The 26,977-nt window shown below is 36.2% G+C and overlaps 1 protein-coding gene across 1 annotated transcript in view; it reads right to left on the bottom strand.

Annotated features, from left to right (window-relative positions):
• Window positions 1-7,304: 7,304 nt before the first annotated feature.
• BEND2 (BEN domain containing 2) overlaps window positions 7,305-26,977 on the bottom strand; it is a 37,648-nt gene continuing 17,975 nt past the window's right edge. Inside the window, exons 8-12 of the mRNA XM_027835325.1 lie at window positions 26,723-26,923; window positions 25,679-25,800; window positions 23,480-23,702; window positions 21,036-21,239; window positions 7,305-8,185 (exon numbers count right to left, since the gene is read on the bottom strand). Of these exons, the coding sequence (XP_027691126.1) occupies window positions 8,019-8,185; window positions 21,036-21,239; window positions 23,480-23,702; window positions 25,679-25,800; window positions 26,723-26,923 (917 nt within the window). The 3' untranslated portion in view covers window positions 7,305-8,018. The remainder of the gene's footprint in view (window positions 8,186-21,035; window positions 21,240-23,479; window positions 23,703-25,678; window positions 25,801-26,722; window positions 26,924-26,977) is intronic.

Here is a 26,977-nt window from a genome sequence, read left to right as displayed (position 1 = left end):
TGGTGGTGAGCATTTGGATGAAAATCAACAGAGGAAAAGAAGAAATTTTGTCTTGTGAGTATATTATTAACCGCATAGATTGAAAGAGGTAATACCTAAGATTAGACCTCAATACTGGCATGAAAGAATAATATAATGGAGATGGGAGACTTCAATTATCCAGACATCTGTTAGAGCTCTCTCTTTGCCAAAAGCAGAGCAGCTAATAATTTCTTGACATGTTTAAATGATAAATGTCATCCTTATAAAGACACTAACAACGGGGCATTCCAAACTGGATCTCATTTCACTAACAAGGAGAAACTGGTTTTGGGGGAGGGGACGAGGGACCTTTGGGGGTAAAGTGACCACCACCTTCTAAACATGGTGATAGAGGAAAGGAAAGCCAAGCATGAGCTGACATGCACCTGAGATCTAGGGAGGGTACATTTCAAAGGTTTCAGAGGAAGGATAGATAGGATCACATGGACTAAAGATCTACAGGGGAACTCAGTCCAGGAAGTATTTTATTCTTCAGGATGAAATCTGAAGACTTGAAAGGAAACAATCTCACTGAGTGCGGGAAAAAAGTGAGTTGTCTATAGGCACTGATGGGGATGCACAGGGAACTATTCGACCAATTTTAATTTTCAAAAAATATGTATAGAAGATGAAAACAAGGGCAGGTAACAAAGGATGAATACAAGAATGTGCCATGGTCCTATAAAAAGTGTCCAGAGGGATAAAGCTCATATTGAGTTCAGGTTGGTAGAGGAAGCTACATAGGGACAATAAAGGGATTTTTTGTTTGTTTAATGATGAGGATTAAAGAAGGGCTAGGACTACTGCCTGGAGAGGATAGGGGATGATAACTGAGAAGGGTGACATGCTTGATTTTTATTTTGCTTTAGTTTTCTTTGCCAAGGAGAATGGCCTTTACACTGGGATTAGCAAAAGAAAAATTAGTAAGGGGAGTTAAAAACTAAGAAAAGCAAAGAGATAGAAAAGGGGCAACCAGTTATCTTTGAAGTCAAATCAACTTTCCCAGATAAACTACATCCTTGGGTACTGAAAAAACTAATGGATGTGAATGCTGATCTGCAATGAGGGATATGTGAAAGATCATGGAAAGCAGGAGATGTGGTTTCGGGCTAGAAAAGGGAGGGGGAAGTCCTGATTTTAAAAAATAAGGAGAGAATGAAATCTTCCCACTCTAGGCTAATGAGCTAGACTTAAATTCCTGGAGAATTCTAGAACCAATCATTAAAGAAATGGTTAGTGAATGCCTAGAAAAGGAAATGGTCCTTACAAAGGGCCCATTTGGTTTCATTAGGAACAAGTTCCTGTTTCCTTTTTTGACAATTATTGGGGGGGGGAAGAGGGTGCTTTGGAGACACTTAACCTAACTTTATCAAATTTTTTGTTAGTCATGCTATTTTTATAAAAAGGATGGAGAGATATAGACTAGACAATAATATAGTTTGCTGGATTGTGAATGGATGGAATGGCTAGACTGGAAGTGAAGTCATTAATGGTTCAATATTAACTTGGCAGTTCTGCAGTGAATTGCCCCAGGAATCTGTGATGTTTAATATTTTTCATCACTGAACTTCAATAAAAGATATAGATGGCATCTGTGTAGCTTCTAAAGCCCTTCAAACCCTGCCCCCAAACTACCTTTACAGACTTATTGTGCTTTACTCCGCCTCCACAGTCTGGCCAAACTGACCTTTGTTTCTTCCACACAATACTACACCTCCATCTCCTTGTCTTTGCACTGGCTGACCCCCATGCCTGTAGAGCACTCCCTCCTCACCACCTCATAAAATCTCTCTTCTTCCTTTTTGTTTCAAAATACTTTTCCAGTTCCACGTAAAAATTTTTAACATTTGTTTTTTAAAATTTTGAGTTCCAAATTCTCTCCCTCCCTCCTTCTCCTACCCCATCATTGAGAAAGCAAGGAATTTGATATAGGTTATACATATGCGGTCATGCAAAACATATTTGCATATTAATTACGTTATGAAAGAAAACACAAACAAAAAAAAGTTTTAAAAGGTATGCTTCAATCCGCATTCAGACTCCATCATTTCCTTCTTTGGATGTAGATAGCAATATTCATCATGCTGCTCACTTCACTTCGTGTCAGTTCATGTAAGTCTTTTGAGGTTTTTCTGAAAGCATCCTGCTCCTTCTTAAAGCACAATAGCATTCCATCACAATCATATGCCACACTTTATTCAGCAATTCCCCAACTGATGGACATCCCATTAATTTCCAGTTCTTTGCCACCACAAAAATAGCTGCTATAAATATTTTTGTACATATAGGTCCTTTTCCTTTTCCTTTTTTTGTTAAACATCTCTTTGGGATACAGACCTAGTAGTGCTTTTGCTGGGTCAAAAAGTATGTAGAGTTTTATATCCTTAGGGCATAGTTCTAAATTGCTCTCGGGAATGGTTGGTTCAGTTCACAACTCTACTAACAGTACATTAGTATCCCAATTTTCCCATATTCTCTTTTCTGTCAAATTCGCCAATTTCCATCCACAATTGTCATTTTCCTTTTCTGTCATATTTGCCAATCTGATAGTTGTGTGGTGGTACTTCAGAGATGTTTTAATTTGTATTTTTCTAATAGTGATTTAGAGTGAGTTCATATGACTATAGATAACATTGATGTCTTCATCTGAAAACTGCTTGTTCATATCCTTTGACCATTTATTAATTGGGGAATAACTTGTATTCTTATAAATTTGACTCAGTTCTCTCTCTTCTTCTCTCTCTCTGTGTGTATGTGTGTGTGTAAGCGAGGCCTTTATCAGTGAAACTTGCTGTAAAAAGTTTTCCCCCTAGTTTTCTGCTTTCCATCTAATCTTGGCTGCATTGGTTTTGTTTATGCAAAACCTTTTAATCAAGATTATCCTTTTTTATGCCCTGTAATGTTAGTTCTTGTTTGCTCATAAATTCTCCCCTTATCTATATATCTGACAGGTAAACTATTCCATGCTCTCCTAATTTGCTTATGGTTATTACCCTTTATGTTTAAATCATGTATCCATTTTGACCTTATCTTGGTATAGTGTGACATGTTGGTCCATGCCTAGTTTCTGCCCAACTACTTTCCAATTTTCCCAGCAGTTTTTGTCAAATAGTCAGTTCTTGTCCCAAAAGCTTGAATCCTTGGTTTTGTCAACACCTAGATTACTATGATCATTTACTACTGTGTATTATGTAATCTATTCCACTGATCCACTGTTTTGATTTCTTAATGTCATTTTCATTTTATTAGACTGTTTAATCCATTCACATTTAAAGTTATAAAAACAGGCTTATATTTTCCTCCATCTCTCTATTTGTTTTTTTGAATTGGGATACACACACACACACACACACACACACACACACACTTTGTTCCCTGTAAAGACAGTACTTTGTCTTTTCAATTATTTTTGCTTAATCTACTTTAAGGCAATGTTAGGCAGCTAGGTCTGTCTGCGCAGCTGGACCTGAGGTCAGGAATCTAAGTTCAAATCTGGCCACAGACTTAACACTTACTGTGTTACCCTGGGCAAGTGACTTAACTTGCTTATATATGTATGTGTGTGTATACACACACACACACACACACACACACACACACACACACACATATATATATATATATAATTTTAAACGGGCAGGAAAGACTGATGACCTTTTTGGTTCTTGTAATAGGCTCTTTAGGGAAATGGAAAGAACAGATAAACCTTTTGCCCTCAAAGAACTCACAATTTATTAGAGAAGATAAGACATGATGTTAAAACTTATAATCAAAAGTAAAAATGTTGTAAGTGTATAACAGTAGTAAAAAATGCTATAAACATTCTGAGGAAGAAATAACAGAGGTAGCTTCTTGACAACCAATAATTTATTCCTCAAACAATTCTTACACAGTGAAAGAAAAAGGGTTACCATATTTGATATCATTAGAATCTGATTTTATTAGACCAAGACACTACATTTCTAGAATATGTAAGAAATAATTTATCTGATATCAGAAAGTTCTCTAGAACTGTGATGTCAAACTCAGAAAGAGATGGGGTCATCAATAGATACATAAGGATCTTTGTGGGCTGTATATTGACTTTATTTTAAAATGTAATGTGATTTATGTCTTATTATATTTTTACTTATTTTGTTAAATATTTTTCAATTACATTTTAACCTGGTTTAGGCCATACTTGAGAGTGTGGCGGGCTGTGGTTCATGGACCACATGCTTGACACCTCTGCTCTAGAAGACTGAGACTTAATTTTAACAATATTTAGAAGTAATAGATTATGGGAAAGAGTTGTCTTAAACTGTTTTAAGTAATCTTTTAAAAATTTCTACAAAATTCATCTTTGGTTACAAATTCTTTATTAATTGCAACATAATAAAGGTATTTTGCCTCTCTGCAAAAGATCTTAGAAGTCTATAGGCATTAGGCTAATTCTTACATCTGAAAAGTGGTATATGACTTTTACAGAGAAAAAAAAGGCAAAGTGAGATTTCTTTTTTTTTTTTGTTCCATAAAAGCGTAAGCTAGTGATAGAAGTTGAAAAAGTAAGCAATTTATTTGTCTACATTAGAGAATGCTTTCATCCTGGAAGTAAAAACTCCAAGAAACAAATGAATAAGAGACTCCCAAGTAGAGATTCCCAAACTTTCTCAGTTTTTCAGTGTTCACAGGCAAAACAAACAAACAAGAACAAAACAACAACAAATCCCCCCAGCCCCGTAAGAGTTCCATTTATTACCCAGTAAAGTTAAATATTTTAAATATCCTGGTGGCTCTAGGGACACAATTGGGAACTGCAGACTTAGCCTTCTAAACTGCCATGAATGACATTTTCTGATTATTTTTCTGCTAAACACATCTATGTTTCTTTACTACTATATCTGAAAAGTGTTCATCTAACATTGGTCTACTTATATTAATTACTTTATGCCAGAGGCTGGAGAAATCTTTGTTATGCCATCTTTCCAGGTTCATTATTTTGAACAGGCACAACAATATGAAACCTTCCCAAGAAAAGAGATTTTCCATTGAGGCTGAACTAGATAATGAAATATTTCTGTATTGTGTGACATAATTTCTGCATTATATGAAAATAAATAGAAACCAAGCTTCTTACAGATCTAAGACTTTCTTGTCTGAAACAAAAATACTTGCCATATGTATTTATACATGTATCTGAGGTCCAAAAATATATTAATACTCAAAATATTTTGCCTAAGATCAAAATACTTTTTATAAAAGCTTTAAAAATTCTTGCAACTCTAGCAACCATGAGGAAATTATTACTGTTGTGTTCAATTATTCCATTTTCTTTGTCATCTATGAAGCCAGATATAGCTAAGTGCTAAAACATTTAAGTAGCTCACTAAAAAATGAAATACACCTGGTTAACAGCAAAAAAGTTACACAAATATTGTAAAAAGTCTGTTTTCATTATAAAGGGAATTCACATAGCATAGTGCTACCGGTATAAGCAAAATATATTTTAAAAATTCTATTTCAATAATTTATTTGTGAAATTGATACATGTAAAAATAAGTTGAAAACAATTTTTCTATTTATAAAAAATAAATTCTCTAAAGAAATATTTTAGGCTGGTTTTTACATTAGTACCTTTTATAGATATGCTTAACTATCTTAAGGTTAACTATGAAAAGTTAATAATTAAGGATGAAATGGTAAAATAAAGCTAAGAAAAAAGGCTAGTTTAAAACAAAGTAGAAAAACATTAATAAAAATTATATCACATGTGCTAATCAAATCAGCTTTCTTCAAGATAACTTAGATACATTTTTATTCAAGTCTTGGACATTATCCTGAACCAAAAGATGCTCTGAGCAGTGATACAAATGATCCCTACAGTAAGGACTCGATGAAAGATGTTTTCTGAGATGTTTTCTGACTGGAAAAGTTTGAGATTTTTTGTTTCTGCCTTTAATTAAGAGACTATTTTAGAAGGTACATAAAGACTCACAAATGAGAAATCAACTTTAATGAAATTTGCCTTAGTCACCTCCTGGTCTACTTTGAACTTTACGTGTGCTCAAAATGTACACTAACCCCTCTATAGCAGCTGAAATGTAACTATGCCTATGAGAGTACACAGGTTGTGGTTTATCCCTTCTCTCTCGAAGAGCACCATGACATTAGGGAGGTGATGCCATGATTTGCAAGTGAATTGGATTTAAGTGAGGGAGGGCTGTGCAAAATCTCCAGCTTCACTTTCTCCTCCACAACCATCTGGGTCTGGTGGCGAGACACAGATTAAGATGACTGGAGATCGCCCCCAGATATAGGCAAAGCTAAACTGAACAGCAAATCCAATTAATTTACTGGGTGGCAGTTTAGCTCATTCACAAGTCTCAAATCTTTCTCTGCAGTTTTTGTTTTTCATTTCTTTTTACCATTTTTTATCTTTGCCAAATTAGCCCTATTTCACATGCCAACAAAAAGCATCTGGAGTACCTGAATCTTTTCATTGTGTCCTTTTAAAAAAAAGTCTAAAATATATTTTATTACTATTAAAATACTCTGAATTTATTTCAATTTTCAAAAGGTAAAAATACACATCTATTCTATAGTCCCTCACATAGAAAGGTGTAAATTTTTACCATAATCATAATCACTTGGTTTGGTTGATCTACAGATATATGTTTTACTTCTTCTCTCACCAATTCAAAACTACCTTTTAAGTTCATATATCTAAAAATTAAATTCAACTTTACTTCAATTATTCTAAGTTAAAGTCATAAATCACATGTCTTAAACAAATGGATATAACTAAAAGCAGATTGCTGACAGGCAAATTAAACATTTACCTTCTGAAGAATATTTGAGACTATTATAAAAATTAGCTTTGCTAAATCCAACTAGTAGACAAAGCTGATGGTATCGTTATAACTGAAATAAATTGGATTAACATTCAATAGATATGTTTCACAGATATAAATACCAAGTTTTGAAGATCTAGCTAATGATTAACATATTTATTATGGCTTCAAGTACTTTCTTGAAAATAAAGTATTTTATTCAGTTAGAAATAAAATCTAAATTTACACTCAAAGTAGGGAATTTTTTTTTTAGTGGTATAAAAAATCTACTAATAATTCTAATTAGATACTTTAAAATCAACTTTTTCTTAAAAAAAGTTTCTGACAAAAAAATCTATTTACAGTTCTTAAAGCTTTTATGTATTAATTTAAAATGTATAAATTTAATAGTATTCTAGAGACAATATAGAAAATATACTCAAGTTCATATAAACATTTCAAAAATCACTCTTGACAAAGAAGTCTAAGTTTAGTTACCTGTCATTCTTCATGATTCTTTCTTGAAAAATCAAATGATTCAAACTGAACAGGTACCAAAAACTATTTTTCTTCATGTTTATTCTCAACAGATGTGCTATTAAGAAAATACTTGACTTGCACCAAAGAAGGGTTTAATGCACTATGTATGTATTATCATGAGCCAGAATGCTAAGGCCACCCTCATCTTATCAATTTCAGGAAGCTTAAAGGGAATTTTAGCACTTTATAAACTTTGTAGCTCCTTTCAAGAATTAAGAGTTAATTTTGAACTAAAGCTCCTTGGTCATCAGAAACATGGCACACCTCTCCAATTATGGTACCAGAGAGCTTCAGCACCTTCATTTCAAAGAAATCCCCATTTTAGTCACTTCACGTTACTCTTCTTCTGAAGTACTCTTCTATTTCGTTAATGACACTATGCACTAGCTGAATTAAAAGAAGTTAAGCACACCATTTTACAACCTGTGGAACGTCCGAGCGTTTCACTTTTACGATATAACTTATGCTAACAAAGAATCTCTGTTTCTTTACCAGTTTGACTATTATTTTCTGTGATCCTACACTGCCAATGTACCAACATGTTTCAAAAATTACAACTTGAGACATATACATAATAAAGAGACATAAGCATGATGGCTGAAACAACGGCCCATTAAGTTAAATGGTATCTCATCCAGAAGGGTTTTATCAAGGATTTTTCTCATTCATTGATGTTTTCCTACGGAATCCTGCTGTGGCCTTTTTATGGTCATGTCGAAGACTTCGGATTGTACTATTGATGGCAGCCACACATGCTTTCCAATCATATCCAGTTTCTGTTAGGTCATAAGATGGATAGTTCTCTTGGAGAAAGTCTAATGGAAAAAACCCAAACATACCACAAGTTACTTTATAATACTGAGAAATAAGCTTGTGTTATATTGCTTAATATTGCATTATAAGCTTGAGGTTCATTCATATTTTCATAACTATTAAAAATGTCCACAATGACACTATCAACCAGTTTCAACTACAATTATCCAGATATGACTACACCAAAATCTATTTAGACAAACCACTTGTCAACATTCAAATGGCAAAGCACACCTTATAATTATTCTGGTGACACAGACTGGTGAAAGTTTATTACTAAAGAAATAAATAACAACAACAACAAAAAAATATATATATGTATATATACACACACATATGTATGCATATATATTTCAAAAATATGCTTTTAAAGTGAAGAGTGATCTAAAAGAAATGAGAGACAGAAGAAACTAGCACCAATTTTTAGAAGGGGTTAACAAAGACAAGCTAAAAATTGGTTAAACATGTCTATGGTCAGTAACCTCAACTGGTTAGAGAGCTGTTACTGGGACCAACTCTTATGTTGCGGTTACATACATACACATGCATACATATATGTGCATACACATATACACACACATGTATGCTGTTATGTTAGCTTGTTTCATATAAGTTAGTCAGTTTTACTTCACTTCATGGCCATAGTAACGGCCAAGGATTTGGTCATATGGGTAACTACCTGGAAAGCAAAATTTAAAGTACCTGCTTTACTGATGATAGACATATAACATAAGTTTTTAATACAAAGGACAGCATGTATATTTCATAGTTTCAGAACTCTATATGATGAGTTTCCTGATCTCTGTGGTATTTATATATTCAGTACAAATAAAATAAGAATTTCTGTACTTGGTCAGTTCCCCAAGAAGCTGATTTCTCCTAGTACTATGCTCACACAGTAGGTCTAAATGCATCATTAGTAGGAAAGGAATTTTCTTTTCTGATACCAACTTTAAAAGTTAGGCACATTCCAGTTTCTTTTAGTAGTTATTTATGATTTTGTCACTCATAAATTTGTGTTTCTGGAAAATTCTAATTCTTAGGGTAATGAGTTTCACATATTTATTACCAGCTAGGTGAAGTCATACCTATAAGACCTAAAGCTGGGAAGAGACCAGCCAGTCCAAGCCCCTCATTTTACAGATGAAGAAACTGTGCCCTAAGGGAGGTCAAGAGATTTCCTTTTATTTGTTATAAACTTATCTCACACAATTTCAAGTGGTATTCTTCTCTGTTGGTCTAATATTTCAGGATTCAGTGAACAGTCTGTGTTTGCCTTTTTCATACCACCTGTGAGTTTACAGATTTAGCTAAAAATTTCTTGCCTTTTTCCTAACCAGTAATGAACTATTCTCTCATTCCACATTCATCTAACACACATCTGTATTTCAGTTTTATCACCTTTAACCCACTCATTCAGGGATTTACAGAGGCAATAGCCTGCCACCTAGTGGTAAAGAGGGAACCACAGTCTGTTTTTGGAAAAGAGTAACAGTAACAGGAGTTTTTCTTCTTCATTGAACAGTCTTGTACTAAGTCTTTATTATTAGTTTTAACTGCTTGGAAAGAGACATAGATTAATAAATAAGATAGTCTTCCTCTCACAGAGCTTAAAAACTAGTAGGGGCATATGCCACATACATAAATAGCTATAATAGAAAAAAATACATGAAAAATGCACAAGAAAAGTAAAAAGCATACTGTGAAGTCCAAGGTGTTTGTGGGAAGATTGTTTCTGAGTGGAAGGGTGAAATCATGTAGGAGGTTCATAGAAGGTTTCATGGAGCATGTGGCGTTTGAGCTGGATCTTAAAGGGTGGCTAAGATTTCAAAAAGTAGGAGTGCTAAGGGTAGAAAGTATTCCAGACATTAAAGAATACCATGAACTTAAAGCTGGGGCATGTACGTGAGAGAGTAAGCAGTCTAAATTGGATGAAATACAGAACACAAATGAGATAGTCCAAAACAGTAAGCTGAAGGCAGTACTGTGAAGGCTTTTAATGCCACGTTTAGGAACAAATCTAAGGAATTTAGACTCCTTCTTTATAATGAAGATTAATCTTGCAGTGATGTAATGGCTGATAGAAGAGAATAAAGGCAGTTAGTCCAATTAAGAGTCTATTGCAATATATAGTCTAGAAAAGCGGAACTGGTACCTTGGTAGAAGTGGGAAGAAGAAACAGATAAAGTAAATACTATGATCTTACTCTGTAACTAAATGACTCCTTTTTCTACCTCAACTCTTATAACCCAAAGGGAGAACCAAGCAAGTGAATCAGTAAATGGTGGTACTGTTGAGGTTTAGGGATGCTGGGATCCCGAAATAGTGACAAAGGTCATGCCTCGAATGAATTCAACCCAAGTCTTCTTTTCAGCCTAAGACAAGGTTTATTAGAATACTGATCAAGGTGGGCATGATACTAAAAACCCACCTTTGGCAGACTAACTCTTTTTATCGGAAAAAGATCTGGATGGGAGTGGCCAGTAGGCTGGGGTGACTGGGAGGTAACAGAGAAGGGCTGAGTGCCTTAGGCAAATGGTAGGGGGCAATCTGGAGGTAACAGACAATGAAGGGCTGGGGTATGTAACAGAAAATTGGGAAATTGGTTGTAGGACACAAAGAAAGGCCAGCTGACTGGAAAGACTTGTATGGACTGATGTTGAGTGAAGTGAGCAGAACCAGGAGAATGTTCTACACAGTAACAGTTACTGGTGCAATGACTAACTTTGATAGACTTAACTCTTCTCAACAATGCAAGGATCTAAGACATCTCCAAAAGTTTCATGATGGAAAATGCTACCCACAACCAGAGAAAGAACTATGTAGTTTGAATGCAGATCAAAGCATACCATTTGCTCTTTTTTTTCTTCTGTTTTGTTTTGTTTCCTCTTTTCTTGTGGTTCCTCCTATTGGTTCTAATTCTTCCTTACAACATGACTAATGTGAAAATATGTTTAATAGGAATGTATATATAGAGCCTATGTCAGATTGCATGCTGTCTTGGGGAGGGAGGTGGGGGAGAAAAATTTAAAACTCAAAAGCTTATGGAAGTGATTGTTGATAACCAAAAATAAATTAATTAATAAAAAAAAAAGAAAAAAAAAAGGCCGGTTGAGAGGATTACTGGGATGGGTCGATGCCTCAGAGACTTGACCATGTGTTCAAGGAAGTTGGGAGGGGAGGGGGTTTTCCAGAGCCTGTACCCCATCAGGAAGAAGCAGAGGTCAGGAAGAAGATACTCAACAAATTCAACAAGTGTTTATTAAGCACCCACTATGCTAAATTCTACACAAAGCTTAGGCAAGACATGGTGCTGCTCTTGTAGAACTTACTAAACAATAGAGAATTAATGTGAATATAAAACTGGTATGAAATAACAGTTGATAAGTTCATCAAGGAAGGACAAGTCAAAATTAGATGAACTCAGGAAAAACTTCCAGGAAGAGGTAACATTTGGGATTTAAAGGTGAGTTAAAAATTAAAAGGGGAGTGGGAGAGGGTGAGAGAGAGGAAGGTAATTTCACTCAGCAAACACTATGAGAAAAGGCAGGAAGGGAATAGTGAACAGAGCCAAATGCTATAATAATGTTAAGGAGGTTTAAGTTTGAGAAATGCCATTGGATTTGATTATGATGTTACTACTGACCTTTTGAGAAAACAATTTCAATAAAATGGTGTAGAGAAAAGTCAGATTTTAAGATGCAGGTAAATGGGTGGTTAGCAAGTCAAAGCACTGGATAGAGACAATTTATTGAAGAGCTGTGTAGGTGAAGAGGACGAAGGAGGTGAGGGGTATAAATATATGAATGGAGTAAAAGGGTTAAGGCAAGAATTTTTTGGAACTGATAAATTTTGACTGCTAATGGATTTAACTCTGAATGCTTCCATTTATGAAAGGGAAATTTAGCAAGGGCAAGAAAGGCTAAAATAGCTCCCTTCCCCTCTGTCCCAGACTAGAGGGATTATAAAGGTTTTTAAACTTTATTTTAATGAATAAGTTAAAAAATTCTTACAGAAGATATAATCATATGTCTAAAAAAAATCCAAAAGTTAAGCAAAGTTGCAAAAGTTAAGACACAAAAATCATTCACATTCTTACGTACTAACAATAAAGATAACTTTTTTTAAAAGAAATCCCATTTGTAGTAACAAATTAAATATTTGGGGATTAACTTTAATCAAGATACATCTAGGCCTTTATAAATATAACTATAAAACTGGGTCAGTAATAACTATCTTAATAAGTGAAATGGCACTCAATATTCACATATATATCAGAACAATCTAGTGAAAATGACAATATTCTGCAAATTAATTGATCATAATTCAACAACTCATAAAATATTCCTTTAAAAAACTAGAAAGAACAAAAAGAAAATTCAAAGTTATAACTTTCAAGGGAAACTTTAGAAAAAAGTTGATACAGGTGAGCATGCCCTCCTGGACTGTACAAACACACTGCAAAGCAATTACTATCTAAACTATCTCATACTGAACAAAAAAAAACCAGAACAATAGAACAGAAATAGAACCAATGTTTGATAATGCCGCTTTGTAAATATGGCTCACTTTCCTTGTATTGTGAGGCCCTGAGTTTTCTGTATCAGGAGAGGCAGCATGGCATGATGGATAAATAGATGCTCTCAGAGCCAGGAAAACCTGGGCTCAAGTCCCACCTCAGTCACATACTGGCTGTGACCCCCTAGATAAGTCACAACCTCTCAGTGTCCCAAGCAAATTTCTAAGACTAAATTACAGAACAGCTGCTGTCCTACATTAGAAAAGGAAGCTCCTCATGCGGAACTCCCTGCACTGATGAAATCTTAAGTATGATATATTAGTATTGTCACCCCCAAGACCCTGGGCAAAATAAAAAAGTGGAAGATGTCATTAGTTTGTCATCAACTTCCTCTTCTTCCACCTGCTCTTTTCTACCCTTCATCATGCTAATTCTGCCTCCTGGCTGACTAAAAGTTTCCCTCTCCCCACCAATTAAGCAAACCATCCAAACATTAATTCTCTCAACGTGCCCCAAATAATCCCCATTAAAATCTCCATTTTTCTTAGATATTAATAGGAAAGCTATATGATTGTGCTTCTGGTAATGGACATTCAAGTCTACAGAATATTACAGTGGAAAAATGTGGGACCTGGAATCAGACGAACTGGGTAAGAATCCCAGTTCTGCAGCGCACTCTTTTCACCACCCTGGACAAGTCAACTTCTCTGGCTCTCCGTTTCTACATCTTCAAAATGAAGAGACTGGACTAAAAGAACTCTTAAATTCTTCATTACTAACTGATATGAAAGTTTTCCTCTAGGGTATCTGCACTGAAAATAGGGACTGATTATCAACCTGAAAGAATCTTTAATTGATAGAATGGTAAGACATTTCTGGCCAGGGAGGCTTTTCTGCCCTCTTTACACCAGAAAACCCTCTCTCCTATGCCTGGGGCACTAGAGTCAACAACTTGGTACTGTACTTTCTTGCCCTAAAGTAATACAATTTAGCCTTTACAGATTTAAACCACATGGACAATAACAATTATTATTTTCATAAGTTTTTTCATTTTGGGCAATAATATTGATATCATTTCTAAATCACAATGTCTGTTATCAATAATCTTCAAGAGTCTTTCTATATAAGCAGAGAAAGAGGAATCTTTTCCTGGTTTAAATGTTTATTGAATTAAATCTTATAAAATATCACAATTAAACATCTGGAATTGCTGTTACAGGACTTGTAAGAACAAGGAACTAACTTAGTATTCATTACCTAGATACTCCCTTGAATCTGCTTTATGTATTGGGTGCGTTGAACTACAGATGATTCTAACTTCTCAATAAGATTTTATGGGGGCGTGGGAGGGGGAGGGGAATGAGACCTGGACCCCTAAAAGGAAAAAAACATGTCTTTGTCCCTGAAATTTTCCCATACAACCCAGCCCCTGAACCTAGTCCCTAGTGTTCACCTGAGGCATCTGGCTCACCCCAGTCTACCCAGACACTCAATAATCCTTTAGACTGTCCTTTCATTATGGCTCTACCATTCAACTCCTTTCATTTTCTGTACCTGGTCCACCCCAGGCTACTTACCACTCCTTAATCCCATCAAGATCTTTTCACTGATCCTTTTTCTGTATAAAAGTATCAATCTTACCCCCATTAAGTTACACAGATTCTTAGAATCTTGCCTGGTTCTACTGGCATCATAATATTGTGCAGATTTACTAGAAATTCTGCCTGCCCAACCAGTGCCATGATAAAACCTCACTACTCTGACTGAAAGAAGGCTTGAGTGGTTGAGTTCTTTTGAGGCAGTTCCACCCTGAACCCTTGCATTTTGGGGTTCCCAGAATCCCAAACCACAACATATCGGTGGCCCTCTATGGGGAATTTCCTGACCCCCTCAAGCCCTTCTCCAGCCAAGACCAGAAGCTATGTAAGCCTCCCCACTCTCTCTATCCCTTTCTCACTCTGCTCTCCAAGCTCCTAGGAAGGCTTAGAGGTGCTTTTCAGGCCTGATGCTCTCAGATTCCATTCAGGTCGGATGGTTACAAGGCTGTCTCAGACATGGGCACACCTTCCGCAGAATGAGGGATGCTCTATCTGGAAGTGTATGCCCAATTTTCTCAGTTCTCTAGGACACTAGAGAATTGGGAAAACTGCAGGTGCCTTTTGGTTTCCTGAGGCTTACGCTATACCTTGGGACCTTCCTTCACAGAGGGACTCCCCATCCCCATGCTTGAGCCTGCAGGATCTCCCTTCTCTTCTGGCCTCATGGCCACTGGATCCTCGAGTCTGCCTCAGCAGGACTTCCCCAAGATTTGCCCCTAGGTTAGAACTGCAAAAACTCTGTCTCCAAGGCCATAAAAGGAAAGCTTTGTGCCTGGCCTCAATACTATCTAGAGGACCAAGAAAAATTGTAAAAGTTCAAAAAAACTTCTTAAGATTCTTCTTCTTATAGTCCCAGCTCTGACTAGGCTAAGGCTACAGGGAAAAGTTAGAACAGCTAAAAACATCTTAGCAGATTCTGGAGGTTTTGTGATTGATCATTAAGGAGTTTTGAAACACCTCCTTACAATTCCAGTCACTCCCTTTCCCCCACTCCCTTCCCTTGAGTCAATAGGGTATCTCAGTTCAGGGATTGCCAATAGCCCTGTATTTTCCTGTTAACCCCTCTCATCCCAGATCAGACTAAGAGAAGAGAGTGCTAGAGAATGGTAGGGAATTTGAGTCACCCTCCCTCCCTTTCAAATTCACTCTTCCCCACCTGGGGAAAGGAAGGAGTTGGGATGAGGATAGTACTTTTCATCATGAATCCTTTGGAATTGTTTCGGATCATTGTTTTGATCAGAATAGCTGAGTCTGTCATAGTTGATCATTGTTACAATATTGTTGCTATTATATACAATGTTCTCCTGACTGTGCTTACTTCACTTTGTATCAGTTCATGTAAGTCTTCCCTGGTTTTTCTGAAATTGGATGTACTTTTATAAATAAAAACAAGAGAATTATTGACATTAGTCAAAGAGAGTTAAGACCCTTTTAAAAAAAATCCATTTCTATTTTTTAGGAGAGAAGCTTGGGATGAATTAGCATGAGATCACTATGACTCAGCTAACCAAAAAAAAAAAAGCCTGATTTACAAAAACAAACCCAAAAATCTAATAAGCAAACAAAAAACCCATGAGCTGGAGTTTATAGAAGAGTCTGGCCCTAACTAAATAGGACAAGAGAAACTAGAAAATGATAACAGTCACAGCAGGCACTCCTGAACTAGTGAAAACAAGTTGATGAACTGTTACTGGAAGAAAGCAAAACGATCATTATAAAAGCTAGATTATACCTTTTTATTTAAATTTTAAACTGAATGGGACCTTTGGCCTTTTAAACATAACCCCAATGTCAGTTGGTAACCTAGTCAAGATCTTTTTTGATCACACTATCATAGATCTTTGTAGCTGGAAAGGACCTTAGAGATAATCTACTTCAAATCCCTAATTTTACAGATTAGAAAAATGAAACCTATAATTTTAAACAACAAGAGAAGGAGCCAGAGTCATCTTATTCCTTATTATATAAAGTAAACCTCTTTTAAAACTAGTTCTTCCTCTGATGGAGCAGTTGAGTACTTATCCATATCACTATTGCAAGAGGCTTGATCACTAGAGTCCCTGATCAAACTGATGAATCTTCCTCTTCCCCACCAATAATCTGATGAAATTACATGGCATGAACCATTGTGTAGAAGCATCTGAGAATCATCCCTCTATGGACTTTGGGCATGCCCACTCGCATCTTGCTGAGGGGACCCAGAAAACCCAATTACTGATTGGGTTTCAGAGACTGGGATGATTGACTGACGAAGACAACCTCTTGTTGGAGAACCTGTCCTTCTCTATGATTTATAAGATCTAGTAACAGACCAGGTCTTTCTCCTCTCTTTCCACCTATCTTCTTCCCTCTTTCCTCTTCCTTCTTTCTTCTCCTCTTAGCATAGGACCACATGGTCCTGGACATGTACTTGTCCAGAGTTTCTGAGTACAGGTCAGAAACTAGAACTCCTGAGAGAGGAGCACAAGAGACAGTAGCAGGTAGGGCACTTAATTTCTGCAGGAACACACGGTAGAATCAGATATGTGCATGAGCCATTCCAGCTAAGTTCAAGAGTTTGCTGATTACAGGGATACCTCAGATATCACAGGTTTGGTTACAGACCACCTCAATAAAGTAAATATTGTAATAAAGTGAGTCACATGAATTTTTTGGTTTCTCAATGAATATAAAAGTTGGATTTCAATGTACAATCATATTATGTTTAAAAAACGATGTTCAGGCTTAGATTCTTAAAATCTAGCCGCTGCTCAGATTCTTAAGATCTAGCCAATACTTCACGGACTCTCAGATTCCATTAGAGTCTGCCCAATATAACTGATGTTCTAATAAACCATGTCTTTGGCTGAAAGAAGACTTGGGTGATGCATGTTGTGATTTTGGGGTCCCAGCATCCCTGAACCCCTAAACTTCAACATTTTGGTGGCCTAACCCCAAGTTCTTCTCTAGTCAAGACTGGAAGGTATGTAAGCCTCCCCCCCACCTCCTTTCTTGCTCTGCAGTTGGGGTCACTCTCCAAGCACCAAGGCTTGGAGGTGCTTTTCAGGCAGACAGTTACAAGGTTGTCTCGCACTCAGCCTGACACTCTTAGGCTCTCGGTCCACTGGGGCAGTTTGAGGCCATGGACCTGGGTACACCTTCTGCAGCATAGAGGACAAGGACAGATGCCCTATCCAGAAGCGTATGCCCAGTTCTGTCAGGTCTCTGGGCGCTAGAGAATTGGGGAAAAATGCAGTTGCTGTTTGGTTCCCTGAGGTTTACTCACTCCCTTCCCTCTACACCCCTGAATTCTCCTTCATGGAAGTTATAGGGGAAAGTTAGAACAGCTAAAAATATCTTGGCAGATTCTGGAGGTTTTGTGATTGATCATTAAGGAGTTTAGAACTCCTCCTTACAACCCTGATCACTCCTTTCTCCCACTCCCTTCCCTTGAGTCAAGAGGGTATTGATTTCACCCTCCCCCACCTGGGAAAGGAAGGAGCGGGGAGGGGCAGCAGTTCCAGCATGGGCCTCCCAGGCAATGGCCTTGGATCCTAGGGCAACCTTTGCCTGGGAGCATCACCCAAGTTCAGCACATCCTGCTCAAGATAAAGAAGCTAGCCTATGAACTGGGGTAAGCGCTCTCTTTTAAATTTGTAGTTTCCACTGTTAATGATGAGATGTTGATTCTCTGTGTAAAGTAATTTGGAAATGAATTTAACAAAATTGAAGTCACCTGATTGGTAATGGATTTGTTTTAAGTTTCAAATTGGTGAACTTTTTCTATCAGTTATGTCAAGCAACTTTTCATAATTTGGTTACCGCTAAACTAATTTGGCTATTGTTGGTTACTGTTTTAATGTGTAAACTTGCCAAAAAGCTTTTTTGAGTTATGGCTTGCTCAGAATTTGCAAGTGTATAGAAATCTCTAAGGATCGGCTTTTTACTGCTGGACAAATTTAAATTTGAGATGTAAAGCCTGGAAAAGTTTTTCCTAAACTGTGATTAGTGAAACTTGCTGTTTGAGGTAAAAGCTCATAGGATTTTATTTTGAGTTGTCTGATGGGTCAAAATCCATCGATAATCAATAATCCACCATCTGAGAGAAATGCCACAAGCTACTCAGAGAATATAACACTGGTGGGAAGTCAGCATTGGGAAAAGCTGAGAGGACAATTTTAGCCTCAGTCTAAGATGGGATCCTCCTGGCTCAGTTTCCCCATTATGCTTCTTTGAAAAGGAATGTTACCTACCTGGCTATTCCTGAGTCTGGCTACAAGGTTGAATTGATACAGCATGGTTAAAAAACTGTGAATTATCTGAATTCAAGATGCTTTATCCTGTCATACATGGTATAAATCATGCTCCTGCTTTATCCTTTTATAGAAAATTTCTATAATCAGAGCAAATGGTCAGTCATATTCCTTTCTATATCCTAAAAATTTGCTAAGTGGGTATTGCTATTAATTACTGAAATTAAATCAGAAACATCTTCACAATTTGGTTTGGGGAAAAGAATTTCAGTGTAAACAATTTTCTGAGAGGGAGGTAACCTGTTCAGCCTAGTCATTACTTAAGTATCTTCCCAAGTCTTTTGTTATAATTGGAGTAAAAGTCAGTCTCTGGCAAATTCATTTGTGTAACTATTGAACCCAGGGGTGGAAAACTTCTACCTGCGAAAGTATTGTTACTTTCCAAAAGCATCTGATCTTCCTAAAGGAATTGGAATCAGAGTGGAAACTTTTGAGAAAGTAACAAGATCATATAAACCTGTATGTCAAATGTAAATGATTCTAATGCGCCTCTTGCTTTCTTTCTTTGATTTCCCCATTTTGACATCACTTTTAATTCTCCCTGTATTTGGGCCCTACATATGTGCAACAAATGGCACAAAATCTAAATTCCTAAAGGAAAAGTTAAAAATAAATGACTTACAGGAGGAAAAAGAGCAAACCTATTATAATAGTAGGAAAGCTCAATTTATCCTTCTCTGATCTAGATAAATATCATCATAAAATGAATAAGAAGTTAAGGAGATGAATAGAATTTTAGAAATATTAGGTATTATAGACCTTTGTAGAATACTGAAAGGGAATGTATACTTCTTTCTCAGCACTACTGTCTCGGCAAGACTAGAGTGGTCTCCCCACTTCTCTAGGGACCACAAACCACTATGTACGTAGCAGCCACTCAGCTCTAACTCCTTCTGCCCTTGGCTCTCTCACTCCTGCAAATTCTGACTTTTCTCTTTTAAAGGCCCAACATGTGGCTCATATCTGTAACTGCCATGTCTTAATCAAACATCTCTCCTCACACTCTCAAAAAAAAAAAATTATACTTTTGATCAATCATCCTTAGTAGGCTGAGATATAATCAAAGTCCCTAAATAGGTGTTAATAATAATATTCATACCTTAAACATGATATGAATTCATTAGCTACACCTTATCAAATCCTAAATACCTAGAAATCTATTTTTCTTCAAACAAAACTTCTACAAAATTAATACTGACATAGAGAACTGTACCAGAGGGGCAGCATGGCATAGTGGAAAGAGAGCTAGCCTAGAAGTCAGGAACACCTGGGCTCAAGTCTTATCTCTTATACATATTAGTTCTGTGACAATAGGTAAGTCACTTAACCTCATAAGGGTCTAGGCATCTAAGATTATAATTTGCAGAGGTGACAAACTGTATTGGCAGAGACAGTTAACCGGAAGCTTCCCTATACTGATAAAATCAAAGTCCAGTCCCTATCCTATGTCTTTGTTAGTTGCCTAGTGCCAAAAAACATAAAATAACCAATTTAACATTGGATTTTCAAACTACTGTTTTCCAGATTGTGCATTATTTATACGCTGGGCAACCAAATGGTTAATGTACAGAAGAACATAGCAAGGAACAACAATTACTAGGGGCATGAAAAGTACTATTCTGTGACCATATATATTTTCAGGAATAGAACAGAATAAGCAATAAAAATGCTTGAGAGGCATTTCTCCATATCTCCACCTTTGTAAGAAGGATCTCCAGATTAATGGTCAAGGTATCACACTTTGTTAATGCAACCTTTGCTTTGAGTTTAAAAGGCAGTAAGTGTGTGAAACACTTTATTCACAGAATGTAACATCTCCGAGGGCAGAAACTGGTTTTTAGTTTTGTCTTTGCATTCCCAATGCCTAGCACAGTGACTTGCACATATTGGGGCTTAAGAAATGCTTCACTGGGGCAGCCAGGTGGCGCAGTGGATACAACACCGGCCCCAGACTCAGGAGGACCTGAGTTCAAATCTGGCCTCAGACACATAACACTCACTAGCTGTGTGACTCTGGGCAAGTCACTTAACCCCAAATGCCTCAGGTTTAAAAAAAAAAAGAAAAAAGAAATGCTTTATTAATTAAATTAGCAAATCAATACACTATGCTTTTATTTAAACTTCTTTTCCCCAAAGCTGTTAAACAACTTTTTCTTTGATTATGATCCTTATTAAGATTAAGGTATATATGCATTTCCGTAACCAGAGTTAGCAAAACAATTTGATATTCTCAAATCATGTTCTCACTCTCTCATTCTAAATTAAGAGAGGGCCTATGAGAAGCACAATTCATGAATCTATCCATTTGTTATTATTACTCATTACAAGCAATAGATACAGTTCAATTTCTGGCCAAAAGTATAAACTTATGCTTTTTTGCTTTTCTTTCTTTTCTAACATAATGTTTTTACCTACTAGAATATATGTCTAAATTATTACATACCTCTGAGAGCATTAATCCTGTTACAGTCAAGTGGACACATACCACGTTCCAGGCTGCCATATACATTGCTTTTTACCAGTACTTCCTCTGTAAAGAGGTGACGAATAAGGTACCGCGCTGAAAGCTCTGGACGGGACTTTCCCTTTGCCACATAGATCACTGAAAATGGCAGTTGTACGTTTCTCTGTGGGTTACCAAGAAGGTCTAGAAGCAAAAAAGAAAGAAGAAAGACATTTCTACGGTTGATTTTAAACAACTATATTTAACATGCTTCTAAGGAGCCAAGTAGGTCCACTTTTTTTAATCCTATTATTTTGGGCTGGGTCTGATTCAGGGTGGTACCTTGGTAGTTTATGTTTAATAACAGAACAAAATTAGAACCTAAAACAGGTCATTCAAAAGTTAACAAAAGGAGATTTATTTAGCTATACCAGGAGAGAAATATTAAACAAGAATAGGCATCGAGAACCCCTACAGTTGATTTCACTGAGTGAAGCTCTGGTCAATCTACAAATCAAGTCTCTAAGAGTCCCTCCACCTCTTGGTTGCACTCAAGTGATGAGAAAGTGAAATCAACAGTCTGAGTCCTCAGTCCTCTGAGCCAATAAAGTTTTGAGAAATATTATAAGTTTTAAGGAAAAACTGGCCTAACCTGAATGGCAAGAGATGTTAGGATACTGCTCCTACTATACTTGTGGACTAGAGAAAACAAGCAGAGTATAATATATCTGGCATGGGATAGGAACAATAACCACACATATTTCTGTTTTATTTCTCCCTTTTGGTATAAAAAAGGTAGGTTTTATATGTGAGCAAATGACATTTAATACCTTGTAATCCTACTAATTTAAAAGGTAGATCTGTTTTCTTATTCACATTGAAGAGTTTTTTCTGAAAACAAAACACTTTCTATTTCTAAAATTATAATTACAATTAAATCAGACTCGTTCTGACAGCTGAAGCAAAGATAAAAGTTATGTTTTCTAATCAATATTAGGCTTGAGCTATTTTTAAAAAGTCAGCAGTAAAATGCAAAACCATTTTAGCAACTGAACTAAAATACCAATTTTAGTTTTTCCATTTTTCAGCTGCATAGTCTAAAAATATATTGTCTTACCCCTTTATTATCACCTATCTTCGGTCCATAGTGATACATATTAGGAACTAAGTTTAATATATCCACATTTCACATATGAGAAAAAGTTCTGAAACTTTCTATTAACCAAAACCCACTGTCTAACTTTTTTTGGTAAAGGAACTATTCACAGAAGCAAAATTATTTTATAGGATATAATCAAATTCCATGTCTTGGACTGAAAACCTGGAATACATAGTACAAATTAGCTTACAGATACTATTTTCCTTAGCGTTAGCATATTAAGCTCATATAGTTACAAATAACTGTGTCCCTTCTAGTGTCAATCTATAGCTTTGGTGCCAAAAAAAAAAAAAAAGCGAATCTGGGTTGATGTAGGTCACAGGACAAACAATGAACACATCTCAACTTTTCCAATCAAAGATACCATGTGATATGAGATATAAATATCTACAGCATATCCCTTTGGAGTGCACAAATAGCAGGAAAGGTGGCACAACAGTGGAAGAAGAGGAAGTTGTGCTACTAATGATTTGTTCTAGTTATAAATGTTAGGTTTTTCTGGGGCATAAGTACTAGAATAAGGAGTGAAACCCACATTATTCCTGTAATCTTTCACTAAAAAAGACTAACACTACTCAAAGCAGATGAAAATTACATTGGCCCACTGACTATTTTTTATTTATTTATTTTTTTTGCAAGGCAATCGGGGTTAAGTGACTTGCCCAGAGTCACACAGCTAGTGAATGTTAGGGGTCTGAGGTGGAATTTGAATTCAGGTCCTTCTGCCTACAGGGCCAGTGCTCTATCTACTCCGCCACGTAACTGCCCCCTATCTATTATTTTTCAATTTGAACTTTTGAAAGGAAAAAGTAGTGCACTGATTTAGCTTAACATTCTTGTCACTATAAAACAATGTGATTGCTTATATATATTTATCACTTATATCACTTAGTTTTATACTTAAAAAGCATTTTCAGTAACCTTGTGATGTACAAAAATATAAGTATTTGCTCTGCTTTACAGAAAGGGAAATTGATGCTAAGAGGCTTAAATGGCTTGGTTTAGTAAGTGGCAATGACAAGCCTCTGACTCAAGTTTTCTGAAAGGCTGTTATGGTATAGTGGAAAGAGAAGTGGATTTAAATCCAGGCTTGCTACTTATTAACTGTGTAAATGGAGGCAAGTTATTTAACCTCTCCAGGTCTGGTTTCTTAATTTGTAAAATACAGGACAAAAGGATATCTGTCATTTCTACCTCTAAATTCTATGGTTCAAGCCTAATGCTCTTTCCAAGGAAACATATATATTTCACACAATTAATCCCAAGGATAAAATACTAAACTCACGCATTGGTTCTAAAGATGGCAGTTTCTTAGATGAAGGTGCTTGAAACACTTCAGGTAATGAATTACTGTCCCATGTTGAACTCTGTGTTCCATTTGTTCCTATGGCAGTCATTTTCTGAGACACCTGAGAATTGACTTCTCCATCTTTATCATTATAATTCAAGTCTACACACATAGATGAATCTGGGGTGACTGGAAGTTTATCTTTGTTTTCATTTTTCTCCTAAAATACAAAACTGTCATTAAAGAAAGCTCCACAAGGAATAGGTTAATAACAGTCTATCCACCAAGCTCAAAATTAAAACTGCACCTGGGATAATGAACTACTCTAAAGACCCAGGAATGACTGGATTTTGGGGAATAGGGTGAAATTTCTGCAAGACATCGGATGAACAGTAAGAGTAGCAAGAGGTAATAGATAATGAAAGGATAGTACAACGGAATGTTGGTAGACAAAGGATATTTCACACTTCCACAAAATGTCATACCTGAGGCTATATCAACCAACAAGCATTTATGAAGCACTTACTATGTGCTAAGCAGTGTGCTAAGGGCAGGCAACAAAAAGAAAAAACAAATAGTGCCTGTCCTCAAGTTTTCATTCTAATCAGGGAGACAACATATAAATGAATAGGTACATATGAGATGGATACTGACTAGATGGAAGGTAACCTTAGAGAGCTGGAGAAGGAGATGGCAAACCATTCCAGTATACAGGCCAAGAAAACCCCAAATGGGTCACAAGGAGTTGGAGAACATGACTGAAAACGACTGAACAACAATAACCACCTTAGAAAGGAAAGCTCAAGAAAGGCTGTCTGTAGAAGGTGCCTTTGAGCCGAGTCTTGAAGGAAGACAAGGATTCTAAGAGATAGAGAGAGGTAAGAAGAGAATATCTGGGGGGGGGGGGGGGCGGAGAGAGATATACAATACAAAAACACGAAGATGACAGATAAGTGCTGGATGTGAGAAATAGCAAATAGGCTAGATTACAGAATATGTGATGGGAAGTAAAGTTTTAAGTAGTCCAAAAAGGTAGAAAGGTGTGAGATTGTGAAGACCTTTAAATGCCAAGCAAGGGAGTTTGTATTTGATTTGAAATTTATTGAATTGGGGAAGGGGAAGGGAAAACATACAGATAGACACACATACACACACAGACCTAAACTTTAGGGAAATCACTGCAGTAGCCGTATGGAGGATGGATTGGAATAGGCTTAAGGCAGGGAGAAGACTAATTGGAAGTCTGCTACAAGATGTTCAGTAAAGACGTAATGATGGCCTAAACTAGGGTGGTAGCTATGGAATTAACAATAACGAGGAGTTGAGGATGACACTGAGTTTTCAAACCTGAGTGAAAAGAAGAATAAAAGATTGGGGAGTAGGGCGTGGAGTGGGGAAGATAACGTATTCTATTTTGGACATACCGAATGTGAGATGCCTACAGATATTTAGGGAAGTCCTTGGCTTAAATCATACTAATCTTTTTACCTTTAGGATGTAATGCAGAAAAAAAAATAAATGAGGCTTAGTAACGAAAAAGATGCTATTTGTCTATAACATACACATTATCCTCATTACTATGTTTTCTATGAAATACTCATACTCTCTGTCATTTAAAATTGTGAAGCAGAAGTGTAGTATTCCAGAGCAAAATGCAAAGAACAATGTGTGTAACCTTGCGGGGGGGGGGGCGGCCTACATTACAAAATGAGGAATTCCACAGGAGGTGAGCATGTTTAGAAAGCAGTCTGCCATGAGAAAAAATAATTTATATATCAATAATGATGAGAAATAGGTGGACTTCTTCACTAGCAGACTTTATTCCATGAGACTATATAACCTTATGGGATAAACCAATGGCTATTTGGCGCTTTCTTTTGGTAAAGATAGAAAAAGCGAGCAAAAGAATATTAATTCTAGCATTGTAGGTCTACACTCACATCTTATAAGGAATAATAACGGATTAGAATAGAAATGAATATTTTTGTCCTTGCTTTTGAGATAAGGTATTTAAGGTATCTTAAACTTACTTTAGTCACTGACTTACCTTCATATCAAAAAGAAAAATAAACAGAAAGCATGCTCTCATTGTTTTTAAAAAACTTGAGTTGGCACAAAGGCTGTATATTATTTATCATGCCAGGAGTGACAGTTATAAATACAATGAAATAATATTATATGTGACAATTAACTTACAGGCCTTATTTTGGTTTCACAGCATAGACAGCGAATCATAGCATTTACATTTGTAATGCAGGTTTTCCAGTCTCTTCCATATTCACTCAGATCATAGTTAGGAAAATGTGTTGCAAGAAATTCTGTAGATGGAATTAGCCATTTAAAAATAGATAAGAATGTTTTAATCATAAACAAACAAAACCTTTTCCTAAACAAAAATTTAAATGTATAATCTCCCCGAAATTTGATTTTTTTCTCTGCTAAGAAAAGTCAGAGTTAAACGTGTTTGTCCTTCAGAGTTCTCTTTAGTTTCTCCAAGAGGTTTCTTAAATGCTAACAGGAAGACCATATCTTAAGTTTTATTCAAAGCGTGAGTAAGAAGTTGGCATATTGCAGGGTTCCAACTTGTTTAATGACCCTTTAAATCAAGTATAACTAAAGGTGGAAATAGAGAATTCTATAAAGGTGAGGACACTAATTACTGTTTATTGGTGTGTTATATTCCTAGTCCAATCTCTTCATTTTATAGATGAGGTAACTAAGGCTAAGAAAAATTAAATAAATGACTTCCCTAAGATCATAAAGGCTGTTAGTGGAAGAGCTAAAACTGTAACTTGGTTCCATAACTCTAGTTCAGTCTTCTTTCATCATTACTTAGCTGGCTTGGAGATACAGGAAACAAATTCACCCAGAATAACATGTCAACATTATGCAGGTCACAATGCATGGCCATACCATCAACTTTTCTGGTTGGATATGTTTCTATATCACATGTTCTTCTTCAATGGCAGAGAGATAATAATTATAGACTTACTTAAAAAAAAGAGGATTTTGCACTGAAGAACTGGTATTAAGAAAAACCACAAGATGTGCTGTTAAATTTAGTTCATGATAGATATGCATTTTACTAAGGTTTTTTGTGTTAGTCAGATCTAAACTTATTTTTAATAAATGTTAACTTTCATCAATGGACCAGATGTGAACAAATTTAATTAACTGTCCCTAAAATTTACACAAAGTTCCTGATTTGTAAAATTATTATTTCACAAATACTTTACATACCTCTTATGGCAGCAACTTTATTGGGATCCAAGGTGCTTCGACCCCTTGCACTGACACCCATAATACTACACAACAGTGTTTCCTTGGGGAACAAAACTCGAACCAAGTAGCGTGCTGCATACTTGGGTTTGGTCTTTTGACGAGCTTTCATCAAATACGTCCCAAGAACCTTTACATTCCTCTTTGGATTACCAATGTACTCTAAAAAATTAGATTCAAGGGAAAACATTTATTTTTTTTTAAAGAGAGCCATGA

The sequence above is a fragment of the Vombatus ursinus genome, unplaced genomic scaffold (assembly GCF_900497805.2).
Source record: "Vombatus ursinus unplaced genomic scaffold, bare-nosed wombat genome assembly UNPS02014814.1, whole genome shotgun sequence".
Lineage (NCBI taxonomy): Eukaryota > Metazoa > Chordata > Mammalia > Diprotodontia > Vombatidae > Vombatus > Vombatus ursinus.
Note: the sequence above shows the minus strand (reverse complement) of the source record. Positions and strands in the feature narration are given on the sequence as shown.